This window comes from Haliaeetus albicilla, chromosome 22 (genome assembly GCF_947461875.1).
Source record: "Haliaeetus albicilla chromosome 22, bHalAlb1.1, whole genome shotgun sequence".
Lineage (NCBI taxonomy): Eukaryota > Metazoa > Chordata > Aves > Accipitriformes > Accipitridae > Haliaeetus > Haliaeetus albicilla.
The window spans coordinates 10,296,425-10,322,810 of NC_091504.1; the positions used below are offsets into that span (position 1 = coordinate 10,296,425).

General features: G+C 37.3%; 1 protein-coding gene across 17 annotated transcripts in view; it reads left to right on the forward strand.

Moving 5' to 3' along the window:
- Positions 1 to 416: 416 nt before the first annotated feature.
- Positions 417 to 26,386, forward strand: part of RBFOX1 (RNA binding fox-1 homolog 1) — a 1,354,570-nt gene continuing 1,328,600 nt past the window's right edge. For 3 of the 17 annotated variants that reach the window (XM_069809864.1, XM_069809865.1, XM_069809867.1), the window contains exon 1: positions 419 to 713. In XM_069809864.1, coding sequence (XP_069665965.1) covers positions 480 to 713 — 234 coding nt within the window. In that variant the 5' untranslated portion in view covers positions 419 to 479. Of the gene's footprint in view, positions 714 to 26,386 lie in introns of all 17 variants that reach the window. The other 14 variants (XM_069809863.1, XM_069809866.1, XM_069809854.1 and 11 more) reach the window with 10 other exon arrangements.

Below are 26,386 nucleotides of genomic sequence, written 5' to 3' on the forward strand. Positions count from 1 at the left end.
TTAATGGGTAATCATTCTTGACATCAGTAACAGTATATAACCAAAAGACCACTACCTCCCTCGGGGACAGAGGTAAATTTGGATTTAAAGAAGGTGCAGCAAATATGTTGTACTTTAAGGAAAGGCAATTACTCTGGATCAGGTAGAATACAAGTAAAAGGGTTTTGGCAACGTAAGCAGCAGAATTGTGCATACAATCAATATAGGCAAGGTTATTACTTTTTATTAGGCGCGGCGGGTGGAATATAGAAAGAAGCTTGTGAGCAGCATGCCCTGGAAACTGTCCTGGGCACAGTGCTACCCAGTGATCAGGAGAGGGCGGCAGAGAAACAGAAGTGCTATGTGCAATTCTTGTAAAGGCTTCGAAACACCACTTAAAATTTAAGAGGAGCGAGAGCACATCGGAGCTCTCTGAAGCCAAATCCCCTCCAAAAAGGCAGCTTCATCAGTCTTTAAAAAAGGTCCACAGCACTTTAAAAATGTCAAATTCCTGTGGCAGCCCAGAAGACGTGGTGAAGCAGCGAGGCAGAGATGGCAAGATGAGAAGGGAGGACGTGGATGATTCGCAACCTGAGGGGAAGAGGTTGAAGCTGGGGAATGAAGAGGGAAACATTGGGAAGGACAGAGGAGCAGCAGCAGCAGCAGCAGAAGAAATAATGCCTTGTTTAGGCAGAGAAGAGCCCGTGCCCGAAGGAGGTGGTGAAGGCAAAAGTGTAAGTGAGGATCTTTAGTGGCTCTGAGCTGGCAAAGGGGGGAGGGCTGTGAGGTTACCTTTTAAATTATTTGTCACCCTGAAGTTGGTAATTGAGCATCAAGTACTGTAGCACAAATGCGATCAAGTGTCCTGTCTCACGGAGATTATAAGAATCTTACTCTTTAGTTTCTTATCTTGGCTACATGCTTGTAAGTGCAGGAGTGTGTATTTTAATCTGGCTCTCACCGTTAGCTGCTTGCAAAATGTGTATGTCAGAGAAGTGATTTTTTGGGGGGTGGGTGAGGGGAGAATGAATATGAACTGCTAAAGCTTGTTTTTTAGCTCCCTATACCTACTTAGAAATTGGGTAGCCGTGGTACATTGAATTGGGCATTTGGGTTGTTTATCAGTCTGTCCATTCGGATGTTCAACTGCATTTATGTTGTGGAATACTCTTTTACAGCTGGGGGTGAGGGCAGACGCTCCAGGGGAAGAGAAGAGTTGGTAGCTAGAGATGTCATCTGGTGAGAGAGCAAATGTCATCTGTTGAGATTTTGCAAAAAAGAGCTGCTGAACAGTTGTCTGTATAAATATCACTGTTACCAGATCTTTATATGAGGTTAACTTTGTCAGTGCTTTCTGACTGGTTATTTAGCTCAGCTGCTGTGCCTGTCAGCAGGTTTCTGAGGCATAGCAGAAAACTGGTGGGGAGGGGGGACAAACATGGGTTCACAGCCAGCTGAGGCTTTCCTCATGGTGCAATTTGGGCCAGGTACTTTTCCTGGACACATACTAGCTGCTCCCTCAGTCAGAAGCGGAGGGGTGGTGGTAGGAGCAATGTCTTGCCTGTAGATGTTTCCTATTTAAGTCATCATACAGTGAGAGTATAGCTTCGAGTAGTCACTTAACAGCTGCTGGAAATTTTAGTGTACAGGTTTGATCCAGAAGTTTTCTGGATAATCCCCCCCCCCCCCCCCCCCCTCCTGGGATCGATGTCCTGAATTAAGATATTTCTTTTCAAATCAGGAGTCAAGTAGATGCTCCATATTTTGGTAGGATTTACTTTTTTAAATAATTGGAAAGGTAGTTTACTCAGTTCGTTCTGTCAGAAAGGCCATCTCTAAATGCAACAGTTTTCCTGACTCTCAAAAGTATTTAAAATGTGTCTAGAGTGTCAGCTTATACAAGCAAAAGTCTCCTTTATCAGTCCATGTAACTGCATATAGTTGCACTTAGGTATAAGTCTACATTTGAGGTTTCCAATGCTTGTGAAGGCATGCTCTTTTTAATTCTCAGATATCAAAGTAGCGCTTTTGTTCTGATACCAGTTCTGGTAGAGATATTGATTTTTTTTTCCAAAGATATACAATATACAGGCAAGTTAGTTGGTCAAATCATAACCCTTGGTTTTATATGTGTTTTTCTTGAAAGTAAAGGCTTTAAATCCATTCCACTTAATGATAAATATCTAGAACTGAATACCACCATGGTTCAGGTAAACATCTTCTTGATAGTACATCTTACTATAATATTTAATTAGGAAGTTATTGAAAAATAAGCTTTAATTGAATAAGTTTACTTTGTCTTTTGAGGGATCAAGCTTAGAATGTAGAATGTATTAGAATGATGCGTACCTAAATCACTGGGCTCTGCCCCATTTGTGAGGCTTGGTTTACTCCCTTATTAATGTTCTACCACTACAGGAAAGTTCTGTGGTGATAAAGACCTGTCCTTTTTGTTTTTGTGGGTTTTTTTTTTGTCCTTTCAAGGACCTGTGTATATCGGCTCCAACACTGTATTCTGACTTTTCATCAAGGGGTTTCTAAAAATATTAACAAAGCAAATGTAATAACGAGCAATTCCTTCACTATTTGTCTCTCCCCCAAAACTATTCTTAAATAGTTTTTTGTAATAAATTAAACCCAGTTTGATTCAAAATTCATCAAAGCTCAGTGAAGCTATTCTTTCCACTCCAGTGAACTCTTGCTTGGGATGTTGCACTACATTTTGTATAAACTTCCAGTGGTTTTTTTTCCCCTTCCCATTTAAAGAAGTGTGTCTGAGTTGGAGACATTATTAGAAATAAATTGTGACATCTGAAATTCTGTTAACATAAAACTCTTTCTAAAAACAATCAAAACTTGTTCAACAATCACTGTGTCTGTCATCTTGTACAGAGCAAGCTGGTGGAAAAGGTGGACTGTGTGCCCTTAGGAAACACTGGAATGACTTCATTTCTGTGCTTAGAAGAATCTTTATTTTAATAGGCATAGTGGTATGGGTAATCAATGCATGCATTGGAAGAACAGTACCTAATAGTCCATTATGTCTTCTATTTTAAAGGACATTAAAAAAAATTATAGGCTTTGACTCATTTTTGGACTAGTAATAAAAAAATCAGCACAGTACATGTGCTGTTTCTTTATTTATTCCACTGCTATTTGCATGATTCCACATCCATTCTTAGGTTTAGAAGAAAGAAATCTACATAGCTCATCTGCTCTAACTCATTACTCCACTTATGAAATCTTGTATTATGAGAGAATGCAAACACCATCTATATTTTATGCTTGTGAAATGATGCATAATACTTCTAGGCATTTACTTGGCATTGTGTATTTATAACAGTAGCTGCTCCTGTGCAGAAGTTGGTTGCAGAAGGACATTTCTGCCACTAGCTTCACTGGACAGAGCTGTTTTGTTTGCCATGGGAATGAAAGGCTGCATTTGCTGAGAACTAGTTTGCAGTGATATCTGGAATGATTCCTTCACTTAGTACTTGTAGCTAGTTTAATGTAGTTACTGGGGGTAAAACTGTAATTGTTAATTTAGACATCTATTAAAATAATTTACTTCTTGCCTTCTCTTATTACTTTCATTTATAGTGAAGAAACTGCTAAGAGTAAGTGTGAATCACAGGGTCTAAGGCCATGTAATTTTTTCCTCTAATGTTTCTTTTTGGCATAGCATTGAATGAATTATTTGGATCAAATGAAATGGAATGCAATCTTTGTAGTAAGGTTCAACTTAAAAATTTCTCATTTGATACAGATGGTGGAGAATTAGCATTTGGAAGAGCTGGTGAGTCACCCCTTTTCGTCAAAAGTTTGGGTAAAAGTATTTAACCAGGGTCTCTGTAGAATTCAATCTACCTCTTGTATGCCTGGAGGATGAGCATAAGTGTCAGGTGCAAGATGTCCTATGGTTGATTGTCACCCTACCCATGCTCTAGCACATACTGGAAATTATTAATTTAGCGTAAAATAGTATTTACTGAAATAGAAAACATGTGAAGAAGTAAGCACACAAGTAATATTTTTTTTTTCTAGGCTGATTGACCTGTTCTTCCCCTGACTAACTTATACAAGTTATGAGTTACAATCATTAAAAGTGTGTATCCTTGTAATCCATGTATCCTTGTTCTTAAAGGATACAGTCTTGTTTGGTCTCTCTTTAACCAACTATTAGTCCATATGGACTGGTGAAGGTTGTTTGGATTTTGGTGCAAAGGTATTTCTGTGTTCATAATGCCTGCTTATTACAAACCAAACTTTTTTTTCCCCTAAACATTTGTGCAAAATTTATAGAACAGGATCAAATTCCTGGGTTTGGTTTGACTTCTCTAATGTTCATATAGCATCCAGCAGTCTTAAAGTTGTGTTTTCATCTGTAATGTTATATGTGCAGGAATGTGTAGGAGAGAGCTTGAACTTTTATCCCTTTAAACAACTTTTCTGAAAGACTTAATGCATTTGGGAATTAAAGCACTGTTTCAGACTTTTACAAAAAATGCCTTTGCCTTTGTGAAGACTTGGAAAAGAGGAAAGTGTAGAAGTACAGTGAAGAAAAATTGCAATTTTTCATTGTTAACATCAAAAGTAATGTCTATTGCAGTTTTGGGACTGTCATATTGTTGTAAAGAAAATCTGAGAAAAGTATATGAAACTTGTTCTTTAATACTTTTGTAGGAAAAGAAAATGGTTTGTGCTGATCAATTCTGCACATGACAAATCTAGTCTTCTAAGTCTCAGATGTTAATAGATATTTTAAATATAGTTTAAATACAGTTTAGATGGGAAGATGTGGCATGCTATACGATGTCTTCATCTTTGCATACAGAACGATATAAGGAGGCATTGAATACGAGAATGGTGTTAATCTAGACAAATGAAATGCACATTTATTATGTTTTATGTTTAGCTCAGGTTATATGAAAAGCAGTTTTTGGCTCAATAACTCAAGTCGTTTTCATGAATTGTATGGTCAGTATAGAGTCAAGCCTAAGAAGTGGATCTGAAGTCTGACAGTTTGACATTTCTGTGCATTGCTGTGCAACTTTACACTGTGTTAATGCAGTTTCTCATACAGATTTTTTTGTTTTAGAAAGTTTACTTGCTCCTTAGAGTTGGTTTATTAAGTGTACATGGTTTTGTGCTCTTGATAGTATTTATGAATATTACTTTGAAGGGGAATCGTGTTTAGAGAGGGAGAACCTGAGATGGTGTGTCCGTACTGGATTGAGAGTCCAATTTAAGGTGCTGATTTTTGACTTTCAGGGTCCTAAGCAGATTGAAGCACTTTACTGTCAAGGCTACGGTTTAGGTGTATTTTTCCCCTCCTCCTTACAATATTGTTTAAATCTATTGAGATCCTTTTGTCTTCAGAAGTTATGGAAGGGAATGGACATCCTCTAGGAGGACACCATAGATTTGAAACATTTTCAATAGCATGACATTTGTAACACGTTGTGTAAAGCAGTCTATGTCTGCCATTCCTCTCTCATCTATTTTTGGGTCTGGTTACCTAATTTTGAGGATAACTTAAGGATTTAGTCTTTTGACTTGTTAGGCAGACTGTGAGATATGCTGGAATTAATGTTTCCATTGTTTTGATTTGGAACACAATCAAATTCTGTGATCCAGGACAGGGGCATAATTATTTGTCTTTAGAAATAAAAACAGGAGATAATAATTCTTTAGCAGTGAGTGGTGGTATTGATATAAGCTGCTGGCATTACTTCCACAGGACTATTTGCTACTTCCACAGGACTATTTGCTAAATGCTGGTAAGGGAGCCTTTTGTAGAAAGGTGTGGATAAATGATCTTCAAAAATTGGTTTGGACTTGATTCCAAGTCCAAGAACAAGTTGATGGAAGATGTTCTCCCTGAAACTGATTCATCCTCCTGTTAACCTTCTGCTGGTTAATGCCCATGCTGGTAAACAGTGTCACTGTGACTCAAGTCATAGGAATAACTGCAATAAGGAATTGACTAAGACAACTAAAGGCAGCAGAAGTAGACCCTTGTGGATGACCTCATTTTAACATTTTTAATGTAGTTATTAGGATAGATCACTAGATGGCAGGGGGTAAGTGTACAAAACAAAAGACTTCATATGGACTGCCTGGTTTTGACACAGGGAAATTTCATTTTATTCAGTGAAAGACTACCTATTTTTAACACACAATTGCAACCAAGAGTAGCATAAGCCCTTTGTATTTACCCATTGGAAGTTTAATTTCTATAAGGAACATTCATGGAACATTTCTGTCTCAATTTGAATAATCAATTACCTAATACAATAATTCTTGTAGAGTAACTGGAATATTAGTTTTGATTGAAATTACAACCATTACTATCTTCTGAAGTGCAAAATAAGACATTTCTGGTCTACAGAGTTGAATTAGTGGAGATACGAAATTAAAATATTTGTGTGTTGCTCTTATTTGATACTGTCTTTCTCCTTTTGTAACCCAAAGTAGGTTAGTGTGCATTGAATAATCTGGTCATTATGAAAAACATTTTTATTTCAAGTCTTTGATTTAGAAATTAATAAAGTTATTTACTTTCTGGGTGCTTTTTTTTTTTTGGTAATGCTTGCAGTCTTAGTCATTTGCACGGATTGAAACAATAGGGAACATGCCATAGAAGTTATGCAAAAATTGAAAATGGAAGGAGACTGGTGCTTCACCAGCTTTCCCTTTCCTGTGGAGTACTCAATGTTCAGACTCATTTGTGAGTGCATTATTACTAAAGAGTTCCCTATTTTGTTCCATTAAATTAGACTGTAGTATCTGATGCACTGCCGCCCATGTAACTTCTCCCTAGAGAATGCACCTAATGTGTTCTAATGATTTGTCCACTGTGCAGTTCTTAAACAGCCTAAGGATTTATACATAGTCTTGTCTACACTAGAAAGGAACTATCCTTTAAATTAAGAATACAGAACATTTACTTTTGATAGTTGTCTTGTGTCCTGAACTCTTTCCTTCTGGCATCTTAAGCTAGTATTAAAATGGACTTAACTTTTTCAACAGTTGTGAAGCAAGCTGATTACTAACAGGAATCTTCTAATTGCTTCGTGTAGGAAAATACAACAGTTGAGTAACTTAACCTAATGTCATTGACTGTAAGTGGTAGATAATGAAGTAATTCTCAATTAGTTGTACTGAGATTTAATTAATAAAGGTCCATCTAAGACTCACAAATCAATAAGAAGTGGCAGGAGAGGACATGTTGGTAGCTGCAGTCCTTGGAAAGGATACTTTCATTCTAGTCCTAAAAGCAAAACTTGTTTAAAGTGAAAAAGATTTCCTAAGCACAATAATTCTTATAAATCTATCTTTCTTTCATCTGCTCTTTTCTTTCTGCATGCTTACAATATAATGCATTTCAGCCATATTACACTAGCCATTACGTAGAGTTGTGTCTGGTGATAATGCTACAGAATGCTGATGTTTCTGTTCTGCTGTCTCAGGTGCTTGCAAGGAAATGTAGACTGTGTTGTGGATCGTTGTGCTTCAAATGTTGCTGTGTATTACAGATTGTTTAGGATCCCTAGGAAATAATACAACTCCAGTCCTTCACTTCATAAAATAAATTATTCTTTAACTAGTTGGTAACTGGACAGACAAGTCAAAAGGTGAAGGGAAAGAGAAGCACGTACTTGTCCAAGGCTATATAGAAAGTAATCTGAAATGCTCTAGCTGCTCAGGTTCCAGGCCTCAGCTGTTAAGACCAGTGACCCCCAACCTGTGACTCAGAGATAATGTCTGAAACATTTAGTTATTCTTCATCGCTATAAGAAAAGTAAAGGCTGCTAAAGGAGAACAAGGTTGAGCATCTGTGGTGTATTACTTGCTCAGTGTTGTTGCCTGAAGGCTAGCAAGAACTGTGCAGGGTCATAATGGCCTTTAATAATTGAGCAGGGACACCATAGAATCAGCCATCACTGGGATAAACTTAAAGGGCTCTATGTTTTCCCAAGGTCATAATGACCTTGAATAGTTCAGCAAAGACAGCATAGGATCAGTGATTAATGGCATACACTTAAAGGGCTCTGTATTTCACAGCTCCTGTAATTATTTTGATGGTATTTGTTACCCTTGATAGTAAGGAAATAATGAAAAATTTTAAAGTTTTCACAAAGTTTCTATTATTAATGTCCAGGAATAGTGTGGTAAATTCCTGTTTTAGAGAAGCAGTATTGTCTATTCAGTCTCCTGGTTCTGAACTTAACGATAAGGGATTTTAGTAAGATGGTATTTGCAAGGTTTCTTTTAAGATGAGAATTTCAAATAATGTGTAAGCTCATAGCCATTTAAAATTATTATTTCTGCATTTGCTGTCAGTCAGAATGACTGCAGATGTTGGAAGGCTGTATAGACCATTGCTGCAAGATCTGAAGGTCAAAATTGTGATGTGTTGTCAAATACTACTCTGGTAATAATCTGTATTTTTTAAATGCTGGTTGCATCTTTCTTGTTGATATTCTTGTTGATACCTGAATCTGATTTAGTGCTTTCTATTGAACATTTGTTTCTTTTAACTGGGGCTTAGCCTTACTAGTGCAAACACCAAATAAATATGCATAGCCTTAAGTCAACTTGTGGCAGAGTAAAACTTGCACAAACAGCAAAGATTGAATTTCATCCAGTAAATTTGTACTAATCTATAGCATAGTGGATCAGAGTTGCCTTCTTCTGCCATCCTGTTTAGTGAGCACTAATTACACACTATGTGTGGCTCAAAAATAAAATTATTTTATATTTGTTATGCTAGTCCCCATGTTTCAATATCAAAAGTCACTACTCTATGACTGGCTGTGATAGGCCAGCCCTGTTCAGAGTCCCAGCAAGAATAAGAGGTATTTGGCAGTTTCTGGTGAGGCAAGATAACTGTGTTTTTGTGGTTGATCATGACACAAAGTTGTGCTGGGGCTGAGTAAAGAATATACTTATAGGAAGAACAGCTGCAGCTGTACACTGACAGGCTTTTTGCTAGCACAGAATTAGAACGGTGGGGGAAGAAAGGTCTTAACTGAGGTACACTGGAGGAAGGGTGGGGAAAAAAGAGAGAGGGGCTGCATAGCCTTATCTTGCATTTAAATCCGTCAGTCTCACTTAAGTCTACATCCCAGTTCCACTTATACTGTGCAGGCTTTGGAAACCTTTTTATTTAATTACACATGTGCTTTAAAAAGGTATTTTTTTGGTATTGAATCGATATAATGTATATAAATTTCTGTCATAGTACAAATGTTTGTTTTACTAGTTGAGATGTACAGTGTATTCAACACATAATATTTTCAGTGAATGTTGTTTTCCAAAAACTGAAGACTAACCACAAAAAATATAAATGGATTTAGTATGTAAAAATCTGAACTGTCACCACACTGTGATTATGTTAGTTCCTTGAGCTGGGCCATAACTAAATGGAAAGTAAGCATTCTGATCAATAGTACACTGGTGAAGTAACCTCTGTTCTGAGATGCTGAGAGGTTTCTTCTTTACAATATGTATTTCAACTAAAAAACCTAATCTTTTCACTGTCTCCAGAGGGCAAAATCATTGACTGGTATGTTTAAAAACTGTCTGTGAATTAAAAGAGTCTATATAAAATGGTAAGGTGTTGCTTGAGCAATTACTCACTGTTTACTTAATTTAAAATAAATAATGACATTGTAGAAAGCTGTTGCATTAGATTTAAAAAAAAGACTGATTCATGGAATAGCAGCAGAACAAAATTTCTTCCTCTCACTACAGGTTGGTTTCCAAATCTTGCACGCACAATAGTTTTTGGTTATGTGACAATATTTTCTTCTATCTCTATATAAGTAGATGTTACACGAAGGCATGGTGCTCTTGGCTACTAACATATAGACCCTTCTTAGATTTCAAGGCTAGAATTGATTGTTAGACCCTGGTTTCTGTTAGAAGTTAGGACTAACTCCATAACTTCTGTTTGAGCTAGAACACATAATTTTTAAAAAACAACCATTTACAACCATTGTTGATTAAAGGCATCAGGTCATGGACAACTCATCAAACCCCTGGGTAAATTTCTTGCAGTAGCTAATTATTCTCACTGTAAAAAAAATATATATACTTTCCTGTAGTTGGAATTTACCCAACTGCACATGCCAGCCTGTATAGACTTGTTGCACCAGATCTTATTGACTCCCATGATGGGAATAAAGTCATTGCCTTCTCTTGGATAAACTAAGTAACTGTATCCATGTACTTTGTTTTCTATCTTGAAGGTCTGTGTTTCCCCATCTGAAATAATTAATCTCCATCCTCTCTGTCTCTTTGCAAGTTCAAGATTTTTGAAGCAAGCTGATTCTGCTAGATGGTCCCCTGTTAATATTAGAATGGTTTAGGTACTGCTCTGCCCTGGATTTCAGGTTCATTTACCAACATCTGCAAATGAGACAGTGAACTCGTTGGTATGTTGCTGCTGAGCAGAACTATACCCTCATCCTGCTTTCGTCACAAATGATTCTGTGTTTGCCCATATGGAAGTGCAGTTCTGTCAGACAAGCCCAGCGTTTATCACTGCTGTTTGATTTGTTTTAAGTTGTCTGAACATTACCAGTGACTTGATTTATACCTACCCACTTCCCTCAATTCATTGAAAAAAAATCACTGAATAATATTAATGGAAGAACAGATCTTTGTGGGACATAACTGTAGAGGCATCTTAATTGGAATGACCCTGCTCCTTTTTTTTTTTTCTATGTGATTGGTTTTGATTAATTTTAAAGTGTCCTGTGTAGCTGCACAGTTAAACCAATCTGGATATGTATGTTAGTACTCCAGAGTGGTTGATGTATATTATAAATAATTATTTTTATAAATGGAACTCCAAAACTTCAATCAAAAATCACTTCAAGTTGGGCCATGCTTATTTTCCATAACCCACCATCAGTTGCCTGTAGTCATGCTGTTACATAGTCCTGAGCTGTATTCTAATGTCCCTAATTGTCCTAGATCAGTGCAACATTAGGCAGCCACTTCCTATCCTTCTAATATGCTGAATGGTGATTTTTTTTCAAAAAATATTTCATTATGTAATAGAACGAAGAAGTCTAAACTGAATTTATATGTTGTTGTTATCTGACAGATTAATTTTGCCCCAAAGATTACTTTCCAAGATCCTTAATCTTCCTAGTGGATGGGTCAGTTTGGACAAAAGGCCAAATATATTTGTGACATGAACTACTGTTTGGTGTCTCAGGACTTGATGTCTATAACCTCTATATAAGGTAGCTGCTAAAGCGGTTCTCTTGGGGATATGTGCAGTTGTGGATTGTTCTTAGCAGGGAAGATTTTAACAAAACCAAACTAAATGAACAAAACCCAGAGGAAAACCAACTGTGTGGCTGAAATAAATTATGGGCCAACGTGGCCTTCAACTTCTTGGTCGCTGTAGTGGGATTGTGTGATGCTGCTGGAAGGTGATCAGCTTGTTATGTATTTCACAGAAAAGCCTGAGTGACCTGTTTACTGAAGATACATAACTGATGTGTAAATCTCAGATAAAAGAAGTCTCACCGCCAGAGGTAGTTGGAATCGTCACTGGATGCTCTGAACAAGCAAAGGGAAAGCAGCGAGGGACCGTCAGCAAACAGAAGACTTGAGTTCACTTGGGAGCTGTATATACAAGTTTGACTATTGATACCTTTTAAGAGGATGAAGTACAATGTTATTAGAGAGTGGTGGCAGTTTGGCCATGAGGCCTAGCAACTTCTTAGTTTTCTCCTGTGCCATAATAATGTTCTCTTTAGTGGTGCTTGTGCAACATACAGTATTGCCTCTGCTGAAACAGACTGAGCTATACTATAACATTAAAGGTTCACACACGCTGGGAGGTTCATTTTGTGGAACAGCTATTGCACAAGGTTAGGGAAGTAGGATGCCTGGCAATGCTGAGAGGACAGATGCATGGTTTCGTTTGGTGTTTTCTTTTTCACTAGGGAAAAACCATAATCCCATAGAGCAATATCTTTGCTCAAACCACCTAGTAAAGAAAAAATAAAAATATACAGCAATTAAGGGTATTTCATACCAATTGCTCTGTTTTCTCAGTATATGGCAGTTTTCACTGGAATTCCACATATGCAAATGATAGCATCCTATTATCTGTTTACTTTCTTAAAGCTTGTTTTCATAAAATGAGCATTTACTTAAATTGCTAAAGTAGATTTTTTTATATACCAGCTGCATAATTGCTAAACATGTTGCTCTTAAATCTGTTTGCTAAAGGAAGGGGGCTTTTTCATGTGCTAATCCTCAGCCCTTCATATGGAGGTTCTAAAAAAGTAGCTGTTACAGGTTAGTAAATTAGTATTGACTTTTGAACACCATACCAACTCACAGAGGCTGCAGAATTAAATTAGTTACGTATGTATTATGTGATTGTGCAAAGGTGTGTACATCCTTGTTGCTACTTTAGTCTTGCATCAGTTTTCGTAATTGCCAGGAACATTTTTCTTTTGCTAAGGCCAAAGTCCAAAATACCCTACTTCATTAATGCATAATTTTAGCATGCTGATTTAAGGAATCCTGGAAATGAAATGTGCATATTTGTCCTATAAACAAAAGCTTTCAGCCTTTTAAATTACTGACCCTACTCCTTGGGCTAAGAAATTGTTGTCTGAAGAAAATGATGACTTTCAAGGTGTAAGGTCTGTTTCCTGTCATCTCAAGAATGTGCATGTTGTCTACCAGACTTTGAAAATTCACTAATCTTTTCTTGCTGCTCCTATTCAGTTTGAACTTCTAAAATTGACTCTGTATGCTCTTCCACTGGGAGCAGAAGAGTGGACACTTCTGGGGATGTAGAGCATGGTTCCTGCTGGCAGATGGTAGAGAGACCATTTATCATAAGTCCATTGCAGGATACATTGCTAGCACAGAATTCATTTAGTCAGCAATACGACCAAGAAAATTTTCAAAGAAGTGGATGTTTGGGTAAGCCTTATTGTGAATCTTAAGTCAGTGAGGTTTGCTGTCTGGTAATAGCAGCTGTCTCATCATTGAAGCTGGCAGAATTCAGTATCTAGACAATTCTCCTCACGAAAACAAGCAATCACGTAAACATGCACTTACTGTATAGCACCTTTTAGCCAAGTAATTCCAAAGGCTTCTTTCTAGTGTGAAGTGCTTCAAGTGTCAAAAAAGTGTCCAACAGCTTGTTTCAAAGAAACTAACTGAATAGCTTGATTAACTATTAAGTAGATATTCTTTATTGGCAGCGCTGGGTGCATGGGGGATCGCTCCACCTATCGTGCACACCATTGGGCCTAATTGTGCAAGTTAAGTACATGTTCTACATACATATTCATTAGTTTTCCAAGAAATATTATACATATTCATTAGTTTTCCAGGAAACTACTAGCATATGCAAATGTCCCTTACACAGGTGCATTGAAGGTCTCTGGTGGTCTTCAGGAGTCCTCTGGTGGTTTTCCATAGTCTTCCTCACTTGTCTGCTACTTGACCCTCCTCAGGTGATTCTGTGCAGTATGGTCCTTTACATGTTTTGATACATCTTATCCTAAAGAATGCATGTTAGTCCCTAAAAAAATGCTTGTTAGTGCTCCTATTATCTAAGTTTTCATTAGTGATGTAAAACCATATGGCTAGTTTAAGCTAAATTATCTACAAGGATGAGAACAAAGGCAGGACTTCTTATCTTTTCCGACCCTATCTATTCAAGCATGGCCTCTGCTTGTGCCTTCTCAACAAGTTGGTAAATTCATCAAACATTTAATTAAATTTTGTGATTGCTCATGGCTCCCTCTTGCTCATCATTCCCAAGTACAAGTCTCTGACAGGCTTAATCCTTGACAAACACCAGTCCTTGGTATGTAAAGTTACAGAGAGATAATCAAGACGAGCTAGATCATTAAGCAATGAGCAGTTCATTCTCTATATCAAGCTTCAAGTGTCAAAAACTTCAAGTTTCATTTGTAATAACAAATTATATGAAATAATCTGAACAGTCTTCCTTATGAAGACATTTTATTGTTTACAGAGACTTTAAAGGGGATTTGGAGGCAGGCTGATGGAATTTCATCGCTTTCACCTAGCAAAGAAATTGTATTTTAGTGAAGTAAAGCCTCTCGGTTGAAGAGATGAAGTTGGCTGGTGGGGGAACACAGATAGAATGTAAGGGAATAATGTAATGGAATGTAAGTGGAACCAATCTGCTTTTCTCAAAGGTGTCAAGAAGAGAGGGAACTAACACAAGGAGTTGTCATGAAGCTCCCAAGATGTTTCACTGTTCTTGAGGCTTCTTCCACAAAATCTAAAGGTACTGTTTGTGCTCCCTTTGAAACCAAAGAAATCAGTCACTGAAGTCATAGCAACAGAGGATGAGACCTGTTAAGAGTGTGTCTCGCTGGAGCTGGATGTCAGGTTCTGTTTAAACAGCTTTGCTTTGTCTTTGACAATGTTCAAATTATTTGGTACTTATCACGGTGTTTAACCTCTGATGTTTGTTGTGTCTACAGCTTTGTGGTCTTACCTTGTTGGCATTGGATGCTGTTCTGTATGTGGATGGCAGAAAATCCATTTTTGGATTTCCCAAGATACATTTTTCCTTAGAAAACCAAGGAAAAGAATGCAGCTGTGTATATGACTAATGTTTTGTTTTCTCCCTTTGCATGGTAATTTTCCTCCTACATCTTTAACTTAGAAAGAAGTTAACATTTCCTTGCTTTTAGCTGTACTGATACTGGTTCACTCAAGGGTCCACCGACTCCAAAAGTGGCTTTCTTAGCACAATTTACCAAGAATTAGTTGTATCACATAAAGCAAGTAGTTAAAATTCTCATATTCTAGGATTAGCCAGTTTATAAATGGCAACAATAACACCCTAACATGCACGTCTCCAATTAGGTTCAACTAAAACTTAATTAAAGTTTTAAAAGCATCATGAGTTTCTCTGATGAAAGGTCTTATGTAAATTTGGGAAGTGTGTTTATTATCCCTGATAATAAAAGCCCAGTTTCTTCTGAAGGGCTTATATGTTAAGCTACAGCTAGAAGGTGACTTGGGGTCATATTCAATATAATCTTTGTCTGCATTCAGTGCCATGAAGCCCTCCAAAGGCCAGGCAGACTCCCCCACCTTCAAAATTAATTTTTCAATAAGACTGCAGCAGAGTTTGATTTGCAAACACAGTAACTAATTTCCTTCAGTTTAGGCCTAAGGGAGATGGCTGCTTTCTGTGTAACACTTACTAGACATATTCTGACTTCACTTAAACTGAAGAAGATGGTGAAAACTCCATAGATGACATTGGGATCCTCCTAAATCTCCCAAGACCTGAGCCAGAATCTGGTTTTTATGTATGCTACAAACTTAAAGTTTAAGCCCTCTAAGACTAGAGTAAAAATGCACTTGTATTAAAAGAGCCTTGATACCTCCTGCAGAACTGACACGAACATTTCATTAAACAAATTGTGATGTTTGTGGTTTTTTTGTTCTTTATAGTATGGGGCATTTGCATGAAAATGGGATCTTGAAGAGTTCATCTGTTCCTGCTGCTCATGCCTCACCTGAAGGCACAATCTTTGCTCTGATTTGCAATTAGTTACTGTGTAAATGATTGCAGTGTCAGAGTTGGTATTATGCTTTTGGGTGGAGAGGGAGCAGCAGGAGTTGATGAATACTTAAAACCACCCAAGTTTTATGCAAAGATCTTTGCAAAATTACACACACCGGGGGAAAGATGAAATGGAGAAGCCACAAAGAGTGAGTAGAATGGTCTTTAAAACAGTTTTAAATATTTCCATCCCTGACCTGTCTCTCATGAAGCCAGTGTCAAATTAGGAACTGATTGCAGCTGTGCTGGAGCAGGAACAAAATTTAATGGAACCTACAGGGAGATGTCAACAGCTGTTCTCAGACTTTTTTTATTTCATTAGGGTATCTGTGGTAGGAGCAGGATTTCTGTTACCTGAGGGAGGAAATCTTCACTTCAGGGTATGAATCATGAGTTTGTTCCATCATAGGAATGGTGGCTTGAGCCAGGCACCAAACCCACCTCTCAAATAGGGAGCAAGACAGATCTGCATTAACGTTGTTTAAAATCCTAGAAACCTATTATTTTGGTGAGAAAGCAAAACAGATCTGAATTGAAGCAACTGCATGTTCTTGGAAACTGATGTAACGTATGTGGCTTTGTCAGGGAGAGCAACTGGCCCCTTGGTTCTAGCTCTGTCAAACTGGAAAGATGTAGCAGGTTGTTCTGATAAAGTGTGGACCTGAAATCCTCTTCTGAGACTGAGAAGAAAGAGCTAAACTGCCTTTGCAGTACTCTAAAAGGCATCCCTCCTTTAACATAACTAGTTTTCTTAACGTGCTTAGTTTTTATACATCCTAGCTGTTAGAAGATCAGGTGTGTGAGTTACACAGGTGTTCTAAGAATGTCTTTGGGAAAGTTACCAATGGGCAGTCTTGCATGTTATATTTGGTACCAAATACAGGCACAGAATTTTGAGTGTGTATGGAAGGTGGTGTTAAAGAGGGAATATAACTTTCAGGTAAAAGTACTTGTTTAACTTTGTTGCACTTCATTCCCAAATTCAGTTTTGAAGCCAGTGAGTTTTTTCTGTGGATTCCTTCAGTTTACAGATTGGGAGCAGGGTTGGGGGGGGATTTCCTTCACAATTTTCATGGAGATGAAACAGCCAACATAAAACAAAGCCATGTCCTTCCCTCACTGTAGCATGTCAGGTGCCTTGTAGAATATGGTCAGAAGCTATACAGCATAAGAAGTGACCTGAAGCAGGATGAAGAGATGTTTCCAAGTAAACATTTCCCAACAAGTGCAAAAGATAGGTAGGATGAACAAGTTGTTCCCTGGAAAATTTATCTAGTTGTAACAATAACTTGGAGTGCTGCAGGTGACTGAATTATTATTGCTGACTTTGATATCCGTCTGTGTGTGTAAGCTCTACTTACATGACAGGCTTTTGTTGCAAATGAGCTTTATTGTTTTGGAGGGGGAAAGTAAGTCTGTGTCCCAATATCTTATAATTACTGAATGAGATAATTAGAATTGGCTTTTTTTTTTTTTTTTTTTTAAATATAGGTACTTCAGAAGGTCTCCTTGTTTTGTTCAGATTAAATTCTGGGTGCTGTTGGGGAGTACTGGCCCGAGAGGTTGACAGCAACACAAAATGATTTGCAAGAGCTGGTGAAAGATGTTGTACTGTGCATCTGCATAGATGGGTCATATCCCAAAATAACATGAGGAACTTTGAAGCCCAAAATGCTGAGCCCATTATCACATTGCCTTCAATTAGGGAACAAATCAATGTTTCAGCCTGGTTGTCCTTTTTGAAGTTGTTTTTAGAATCTTGGAATTTAGGAATCCCCTATGACCAGGTCTTATTTCCTGCTTCCCTCTTTTCAGCATTCCCCCTGCCCTTTTGTCTCTCTCTTTAGCAGGGCATATATGGTTTATAGTAGCCAGCACAGTTCTCCAGGGTTTTGGCTTTCACCTCTGAGACTTTGGTAGCTGGAGGAAAAAGCTTTTGATTTGCCTACCTCAATGGCCTATTCATCTGCAAGATGTGTATGTTTTCATCTCCTCGAGCGATTAAGGAGGCTGAATTTGGAGCTTGCTTTTATATTGTCAGTGTCAGTTTGCTTGCTTCTACTTTGTTTTATTTTCATAAATACTAGATAGCCATTTTACCTTTCCCTTGTAAATGCTGAAAATGCAGTGGGAAAGCAGTACTACATACTCTGAAGAATAAAGAAATTTAAAAATCATGAAGCTGTTATTCCTATCATTTATCATGTTCTTCGAACAACATGTTTTGTGGGGGGAAAAAACCCATAGTTTCTGTAGGAATAATGGCACTTGTATCTGTGGGAACTGAACTGCCAAATGTCACCTTAAGCGTTATAAAAAATGCCAACAGCTTAAAATTAAGAAATGCAAGAAATTATACAATTAGTATGAGATAATTGTGTGTGTATATATATATGGGAAACTCTCTAAATCTTTTAACAAATATGTAGGATTTATCATAAAGCTACTCTTGGATTACCAACTCCAAGTATTCTATTGTAAGTAAAGCTCTCTTTTTCAAATCATGAATCTGCCTTCAATCATGATATTTTAAAAGTAGTAATTTTAGATTCAGTTTTTCTGTTACCTTCTACATTTTAAGCTGTTTGGGTGATATTTTAGTGACAGATTTATCTGTAAGACTGCAAACAGGAATGTAAGCCGCTACACAAAAATGTAAATTAAAAGCTGAATTTTTAGTAAAGCTGAGTTTCTGAAATAATTCCATCACTTCAGCAGTTTGGAATTTCAAGAATAAACCAAAATGTTAATGAGAGTCTTGATTTAAAAACTGGAAATTTAGAAGCATTGATACTTGCTCAAAAGAAAATTCTTTTAAATCAATGGAAGTTTTAAACGGATTGCCAGATCAAGCTTTACTGTGAGAAATGACTTTGTGTATCCTCTTCATTAATAACCTTTTGAGTTCTGGCTTGCCAGGCAGATGAGCTCACAGTACTGTAGTCTCACCCTCTGTTTCAGCAAAATGCAGGATGCTCAGCTGCTGGCAGTGTGGATCATTTCGTTTCTTTCAGTAGTCTTCCATAGTAATTTTAGGAACTTGTGGAACATTTGAGGCAGGATGAATCAGAGCACTTTCTAGGAACTTGACTTCATTTCTCTTTTTGAGAAGGTACTGAGGACAAGTGCTAAAATATTACTGTCACTATTCTGAATGTTCTTTGAAGAGAAATTTTTGTTCTTACTGAGATTAAGATTGAATGACTGTTTTGCACAAGTTCATCATTATCTTCTTCCATTGTTCTTTATAAAAGATTTAGATAGTTTGAAAAGCCTGATTAAATACTTGGAACTGTTAGAGCAAGACAATCTTGACATAACTCATTCAACAGCAAATTACGGTTTTGTGCCTGATCTTGTAGATGGCACTCTACCTGTGTGCTATCATTAATGGGTTCCCTATGCGGAGGCCTCATCTTCATGAAAAAGCCTGCACCCACCTGTGAAGTGGTGAACCAGATGAAATCAGCATTTAAAAAAATAATTCACAGTAATAGCACTTTTTTTGAGGAACACAATAGTTAACTTCTTTATTTTTTTTTTTTTTTTAGAGGAATCTGCTACGTAATTGCAACACTTCCATTTATCAAAGGAAAAAAGCATGTGCTATACAAATTAAAATGAAATCCTTTGAAAAAAGCAATTCTGGAATAAAACACAGGTGGAAGCAGTTAAAAAAAAAGTTGGGATAAATCAGCTAAAACCAAGAAAAAGAGCTCCTTAGGTCATGGTTGCCCATCTTCTTCAACCAAGCTGGTCACAGAGTCTGTTGTAGTGACAGGTGAAAGCTGTGTGCTGTGGTCTCTCTCCTGCAGCATGCCCGATGTAGGGTATGCAGTTGTTCTCTCCAGGGACCGTAGTGCTAATATGCTATTCTTTCAGAATAGTGCCTCACTTACAGAAAATGTCTTACCCCTGAAGGGGTAATTCTGAAAATTTATGTGCTTATGAAATACTAAATGCTAATATATTTTTTTAAATGGCAAGTAATTTCTATAGTCGCTCCTGTTGTCACTAATTTCTGTGCATTGTCTGCTTCTGTGCTATTTACAGTAACAAAGACATTTCAAAGCTCTTTCTTGCTTTTGTTCTTCCACGTGGTTGTGCAGCTTAATTTTGCTTTCTGTAACTAATGAGGGCTTATTTGTAAGGTCACGATGAGAAGGGGATACCCTTCTTCAAACAGAGGCTTTGATTTGGCCTGGGAAAGTGTTTGCACATGCTTTTCAGTACTCTGTAAGTTCCTCTTAAATCAGTGGTACTGAAAACATACTTTAGAATAGGGTGGATGTAATCACATCCTTGAATTCAAGTGCCTGTTTCATTGCTTCGCTGAAGAGTAGAGAGAATCTTATGCACACTGCGACCAAATCAAATTTTTTCTCCTGGGGTCATGGGCATAGTGAAGAAAGTAATACAACAGTCTTAAACTGCAGCAGAGTGTTTCTAAGGAATCCTATCTTGGATCATATATCCATCTGCTTAGTGTACAGGAAAAATAATATCAAGAAGTTTTTGAATCTCTATGGTGGTAAACTTAAACAGGCTCTTGGTGAGGTAATTTCTGGGACTTCACTATTTAAAAAGTGACACAAATGCATCTAGCATTCAAACCATTGTAAAACTACTTACTGTGTTTTCTAAGTAGCTGCATTCTGCAACTTTTGGTCTTCATTTCAAAGTCCCTGCAGGTTTCTGCCCAGTGGGTTGATTTCTTTGTTAAAGTAGAGACAAAATAAACTGTCCTTTCACAGTGCTATCAAGAAATATCTCGTGTCTAAGACCATGACTGCTTCAGGTTTAGTGTTCATCTCCTAGCAGGTTAAAATTAATCTGTAGTTACTGAGTCAGTGAACAGGAGAGCATTTGGTTGTGTTAAAACTTAGTATTCACCTCATTTAGTCACCGAGTGTAATGTGATTGCACAGGTACAGGAATCACTGGATGATATATTAGATGATCGTAGCAATACCACCTGGTTTCATTATTTGGTGATCTATGAAGCTGCTTTATTACTCAAGTGTCTAACAATATGCAGATATGTGTATTAATCGTTTCTGTGTCATATTAAAATGCTAAATTTATAATTTTGCACTTTATAGAAACTGTAGAATCTAGTTCGCAAACTGCTGTTAGAAAACAAGACTGCAAATCAATTACTTCATGCTTGATGCTATTTGCATCGCTTTGCTTTGCTAAGATCCTTGTTCAGCAGACACTGTGAAAGTGAACAGGCTTGTGAGTTTGACCTATTATTCAGAGATAACTGCAGACTAATAACAACTTTGATCATTGAGAAATCTATTATTTTTTGAACCTCCAAGACAGCATAAATGGCCCAGTTTTATAAACTGAAATGTATAGGTTTATCAGATCTAACATTCAAGCCTTTCTTATCTCGAAAATTAAGGCCAATCCTACCTGCAGAAGGATGGGCATTTTCATCAAAAAACTACCCTTTGCTGTAGTTTACTGCCTAGGGAGGCAAAATGTAGAAGAGCTGATTTCTGGAAAGCAACTGCAACATTCTTAGCAGAAGTAATTTATCAAAATGCTGCTTTGAAAAATAGCATGCATTTAGTGGTACTGAAAATCCCTTGTAGTCTGTAAAAATAAAACAAAGATCAAATCTGATTTGGTTAGTGTGGTTCAAATGCTCTTTACAGATTCTCAAAGCACACTTCAGTTGCACAGGTATTCTGTCTTCCTTGAACGTTAAGATCATCCGCTGCTAAGTGGAAGGTAAATGGCCGCACTATTAGGCTAGAGTTGCCATATGGTAAGTCAGCTTTGCTTTTAGAATTTTTGTTTTTCAGTATGTATAGTTTTATCACAGAGTAATAATGCTTAGACATTTACTGTTTATTTTCTCAGGTTTAATATTGCAGCAGAAATCTTTAGCTGACATTCACCATGTTATTAAGCAAATGTTCCAGTATGAGGCATGATTTGTTTTTTCTTTGAGTGACAAGACCATACTTCCTTTTAAAACTCAGTGAAAATAAAACCTCTGGATTTAATATTCTTTGAGGTTTTTTTTTTCCCTGCTACTGCATAGGGAAGTCAGTTGAGGTCCTTGTTATTTAATATTCATTCAGGGTGGTATCTGAAAAATCCCCTCCTTAGAAATTAAATATGGCTCTCATATGATAACACTCACTTATCTAATGCAGAATCAGAAGTCAGTAGTGAGAATCCTGTTGCTTTTATACATCCATTATTGCTCATTTTGAGTAAAAGCTTAAAAAGTGTTCTTTCTCAGAACTGGGCTCTGCACTTCTCAATATAAGCATTTATTTGTATTGTAATTATTACTACTTCTTTGCAGTGATGTGAAGAGATCATGGTATAAACATGTCTTCATGGAGTTAAAGATTCTAGAATTTTTGTGTGGTATAAAACTGGGAACATCTGATCACTTAATGTTAGTTTCTGAATATCATAGGCCTTTAACTTGTACTCGCCTCTCCACTGAGTGTGGTAAGATGACTTTGACAGAAGTGTGTTCCTTCCAGTCTGAAGGCTCTCAGTGTTTATCTCTGTGTCAGGAAACTCAAACTGGATAGACAATCCCTTACTTTTTTGGGATGCTTTTCTCATGGTGAATCACCCTGACTATTCAAAAATATGCATATGATATGCATATGGGTTTTGTTTGGTTTTATTTCACTTTGGATTCTGGGTGTTGGTTCTTGTTTCATTTTTCTGTACAAAATTAGACAGGTCTTCAATGCCTAGTATTTTTTCAGTTATGAATCATTATAAATTATGACCAGGGTTGAATTTGTTGAATTTGGAGACTGAATTAAGAGTACTTTTAGGGCATGGGCCTACAGATATCTAAACAGAAGTAAGTGTAAATGTTTCCATAAAGGCTGGAAGAACCCGAATCCTACATTTCTAGTCTACTTAAGAACTGGAAAATGTTAAAGTACGTATGGAAATATATTTTCCTCATCATAAATCTTGCTTCGACTCATTGGTATGCAACTACCAAGTAATTAAATGTAATTGAAGTGCTATGCCAGAGGATGTGTGATCCAAAAGTAATTGCTACTCACATAATGCTCTGTAGTGTGATCTAGAAGCTGAACTTAATTGTGTATTTGACCTGCACAGAATGAATAGCAACTACCATCTTATTTCACTACACCTGCATTTTAAATGCTACTTAATTAGTCAATATAAAACTAACAATGAAGCAGCAATAGGCACTACTGGCTGTATATAAGTGAATGTTAAGTTGTATTGAATGTGCATCATACCAGCATACTATAGAGGCAAACCATTTTCTCATCTTGATTTATAACTAAGAGCATTCAGGGTTTCCATATGTTTTTTCAGTGAGGTGAAACATCTCTGAATTTAGTTTTTCTGTGGAAATGCTGCTGGATCTCATGAAATAATCTTCCGTAAGTGAGGTGCTCTATATCCTCTGTGTACTTCTTGTAGTTTACACTTGTTAAAACTGTTTTGGACTAAGTTTTTTAATTCATTAAATCAGACATTCTTGCTTGTGCTGAATTTAAGCCTATACAAGTGGAAGAAAACTCCTGTTCTGCTACAATGAGTCCTAGACTGATTAGAAATAGAGAAAACTATCTTTGGCTATGTCTTCATCAGCAAATAGCAAGGCCCAGACAGAGTGGCTCTTTAGAGCAAAACTATTAGTGCTAATGACCCACTGATAGCACTGACTTCCTTTAGAAACACTGAAGCACTTGGGTACCTTTTGGAGTTGCATTCAACTTATGCCAAAGCCAGTGTTTTCCTTGGATGAAAATAGTCTTTCACTCTAAAGTATGGCAGGAGCAGGAGCTGCCTATAGTCATGATGCTCTTGGTAATGGGCTTGTATATGACAAAAGAAAAAAAAAAAGATGGTCAGGATCATTTGGCAGTCCATATCACAGAGCTGACAGCTTTCAAATCAGTAGCCTGTTTTCAGTTTTTAGCATGAGAAGGGGAGAGAACGAAAGTCTTTTGTCCAGATGAGGACTTGAGACAAAATAACGTTCTGAAGAGTTTTGCTGAAGCAGTCTTAGCCAGACAGAAATGGTTACTCACCTCATCACTGTCACCTAATCAGCATGCCATAGGCAAGGCTATGATTTGGGTGAGGAGGATATGAGTGAGCAACATCTCCTCTGGTTTAATCTGCACAGCTTTGCAGCAAAGAAAAGAGAAAGGAAAGGACATAGGGTGAAGAAACAAGATGTAGCGTGATTTTTCTCTTGCCTAATAGTGAGTAATGGGAATAGACAACAGACTTGAATTACAATCCATATTTCAAGAATATTTCATGAATTATTGCTTTAAGCAGTAACTACTTGTTTCTAGCATAGAGTGTGCTTTAACATGCCTGTTACATTTTGGAGATGGCCCCCTGCAACTTGTAAAAGGAATCCGAAGATACGGTGGCTTGAAAGGGATTTAATTACAAGGAGTCACAAATAGTTCATTGCCTCATGGAAATGAAAGGTGTAATTGCAAATCTAATCTGTTCATACCTGAAACTTCAGCAACATTAACATCTGGAATGGAAATTACATAAACTCTCTTTTCAAGGTAGTCTGGCTGATGCTTTTTTGCTTGATTGATACCTTCCTCTTGGCCCCATATCTGGCACTGAGCAAATACTTATGATAGGGTTGAATTAGTTGAAATAATGATTGCTATGTTGTGTTGCTCTGAGAGGTTAGGTGGTTCTCATGATGACTCTTAAAAATATGTGGAAAGAGAAAATTCAAGTCTTGCTGTCAGAACTTTTTCCTAGCCTATAAATACTGGAACTTCAGCTGTATTGTAGTTGTAATCCAAATAACACTGCCAGAATTAGTATATCCAGAGGAAATAACATTTGTAGTTACAAATATATGTGAGAGGGTGGCTTTTGAATACAGTATGCTGAAAAGGGTGTGGATTTTACTTGGATCTATCATGATGATAAATTGCCTTTTAAAGAAAACTAATACTTCTTGTGTTGAAAAAGCATGCTTTAAAGTTTATTTTGCTATTTAAAGCATAATAATTTTTTCTATGTTGTTACATTTTCCTGCTGTGATTGTTTTAACTGTATTCTGCTGCTTCTCTTTCTTAAAATACACGGGCAGTACATCAATAAGATCTGTCAGCGTAAATCCTGTCTTAAAACAATTTTGGAGTGGTGATCAAAAGGGCTAGTGTATACTTCCAAGTCACTTTGGATCGAATATGCTAGAGTGTCTACTGATTTCTGAATGTCAAATTTGACACTAAAGTTAGATGGGAAATGGGTTTCTATTCTGGGGAAAAAAAAAAATATTTTTTTTTCCCTGAAGTCTGCTTGAACTTAAACTAAGGTGATGCCACTGATACTGTAGCCATGAAAATTGACTGAAGAATCCTTAGTTATTCTAATAGAAAACCCTCCAGCATGTGAAAGTATTCAGTGTCTGCTTCCACCTCAGTTCCCCCAAGTCTTCTGATTTAAGGCTGTAGAGGTGTTAGAGATCTGGGCTGGCTAGAATAAAGTTGTTAATAAATGCTAAGTTTCCAGATTTTTTGAAATATCATGGAATCTTATTTCCAGTATTCCTCCTAAATAGAAGCCAGACAGAGATAGGTGTGCTTCAGAGTAGTCAGTAACTTGAACTTGCATTTGAAGAGTAGAAAGTCCAAGTTTGGTATGTGCTTTATTTAATTTGTATCAGGCACTTGAACATATCTTTATGCCAAGCAATGCCACAAGTTAGCTATTGCAAGTCAATTCTTCTTTGTGCTGGAGTTGTCATGCATCTTATAAATAATTGAGCCTGTGGCAGGCTGGAAAAAGGTCTGAATCTGGCTCTCCCCCTATCCTGGACAAGGAAGAGTCACTGGAGTCTCTTGTTTAATCTTGAAATTCCATTTTCAGCCCAAGACACTGTTCTTAAGCAGCACTGCTTTGGCTTTCCTGTTGTAACTTGCTTGGTTTGAGCAATGTAATTAGCACAAGCTTGAACATTGTGATAATAGCTTGAGTTTATCACCTCCTAATTAGCTCAGTGAAGAGAGAGGTAGTGTTTGCCTCTGGCACTCTTGTTTTATTAAGATGTATTCAATAATGACCAAGCTAAAGGCTCAGAAAGCAGCATACCTGCATACTTGTCTAGAAGTCAAAACTGTCATAAGACTGGGCTTGCAAGATCAGAATTAATGTCCCTTTTAATTTTCCTAGTTGCAGCATACTGCTTCTCATTATTCCTTCCCTCCTGAATTACAGTATCTGAAATTGCTTTTTGGTCCGCATGGTACTAGAAAAATTCAAGTAGAATGGAATCAAGGGGTAGGCGTGAAACACAAGCGCTGTGCTGTTACTTACCTTACCTTGTCACAGATAGCCTGTGTTGTCCTTGGTGGGTCATTTCTCTGGAAAAAGTCAAATTCATGCCTCAGGAAAAAAAAAAAAAAGACTAAAAGCGGAATGAAATGATGACTAAAGTGTCATGAATGACTACTGAAGATTTTAAGTTGTGCCTTTTTACTGAAGGGTGACAGTTGTCCATGTGGGAATTCTCAATTAGACATCCATGGATGAGGCTGATGGGAGCAAAAGCAGCATCTGCAGGGATATGTGATCCTGTACAGCATAATATTTTCATAAACTGCTATTTACACAATCTAAGGCAAATACTCATTATACTGAGAAAAGAGCGTATGAGAGTAGTGCTCTGTACATACTGCTCAAATGTAAAGGCTTGGAAATGTGTTTTTCTGCTTTTAGTTCAGTGGCAGGGAGGCTACAGACTCTCTCTGCTCCTCTTCTCCCCTTTGCTGT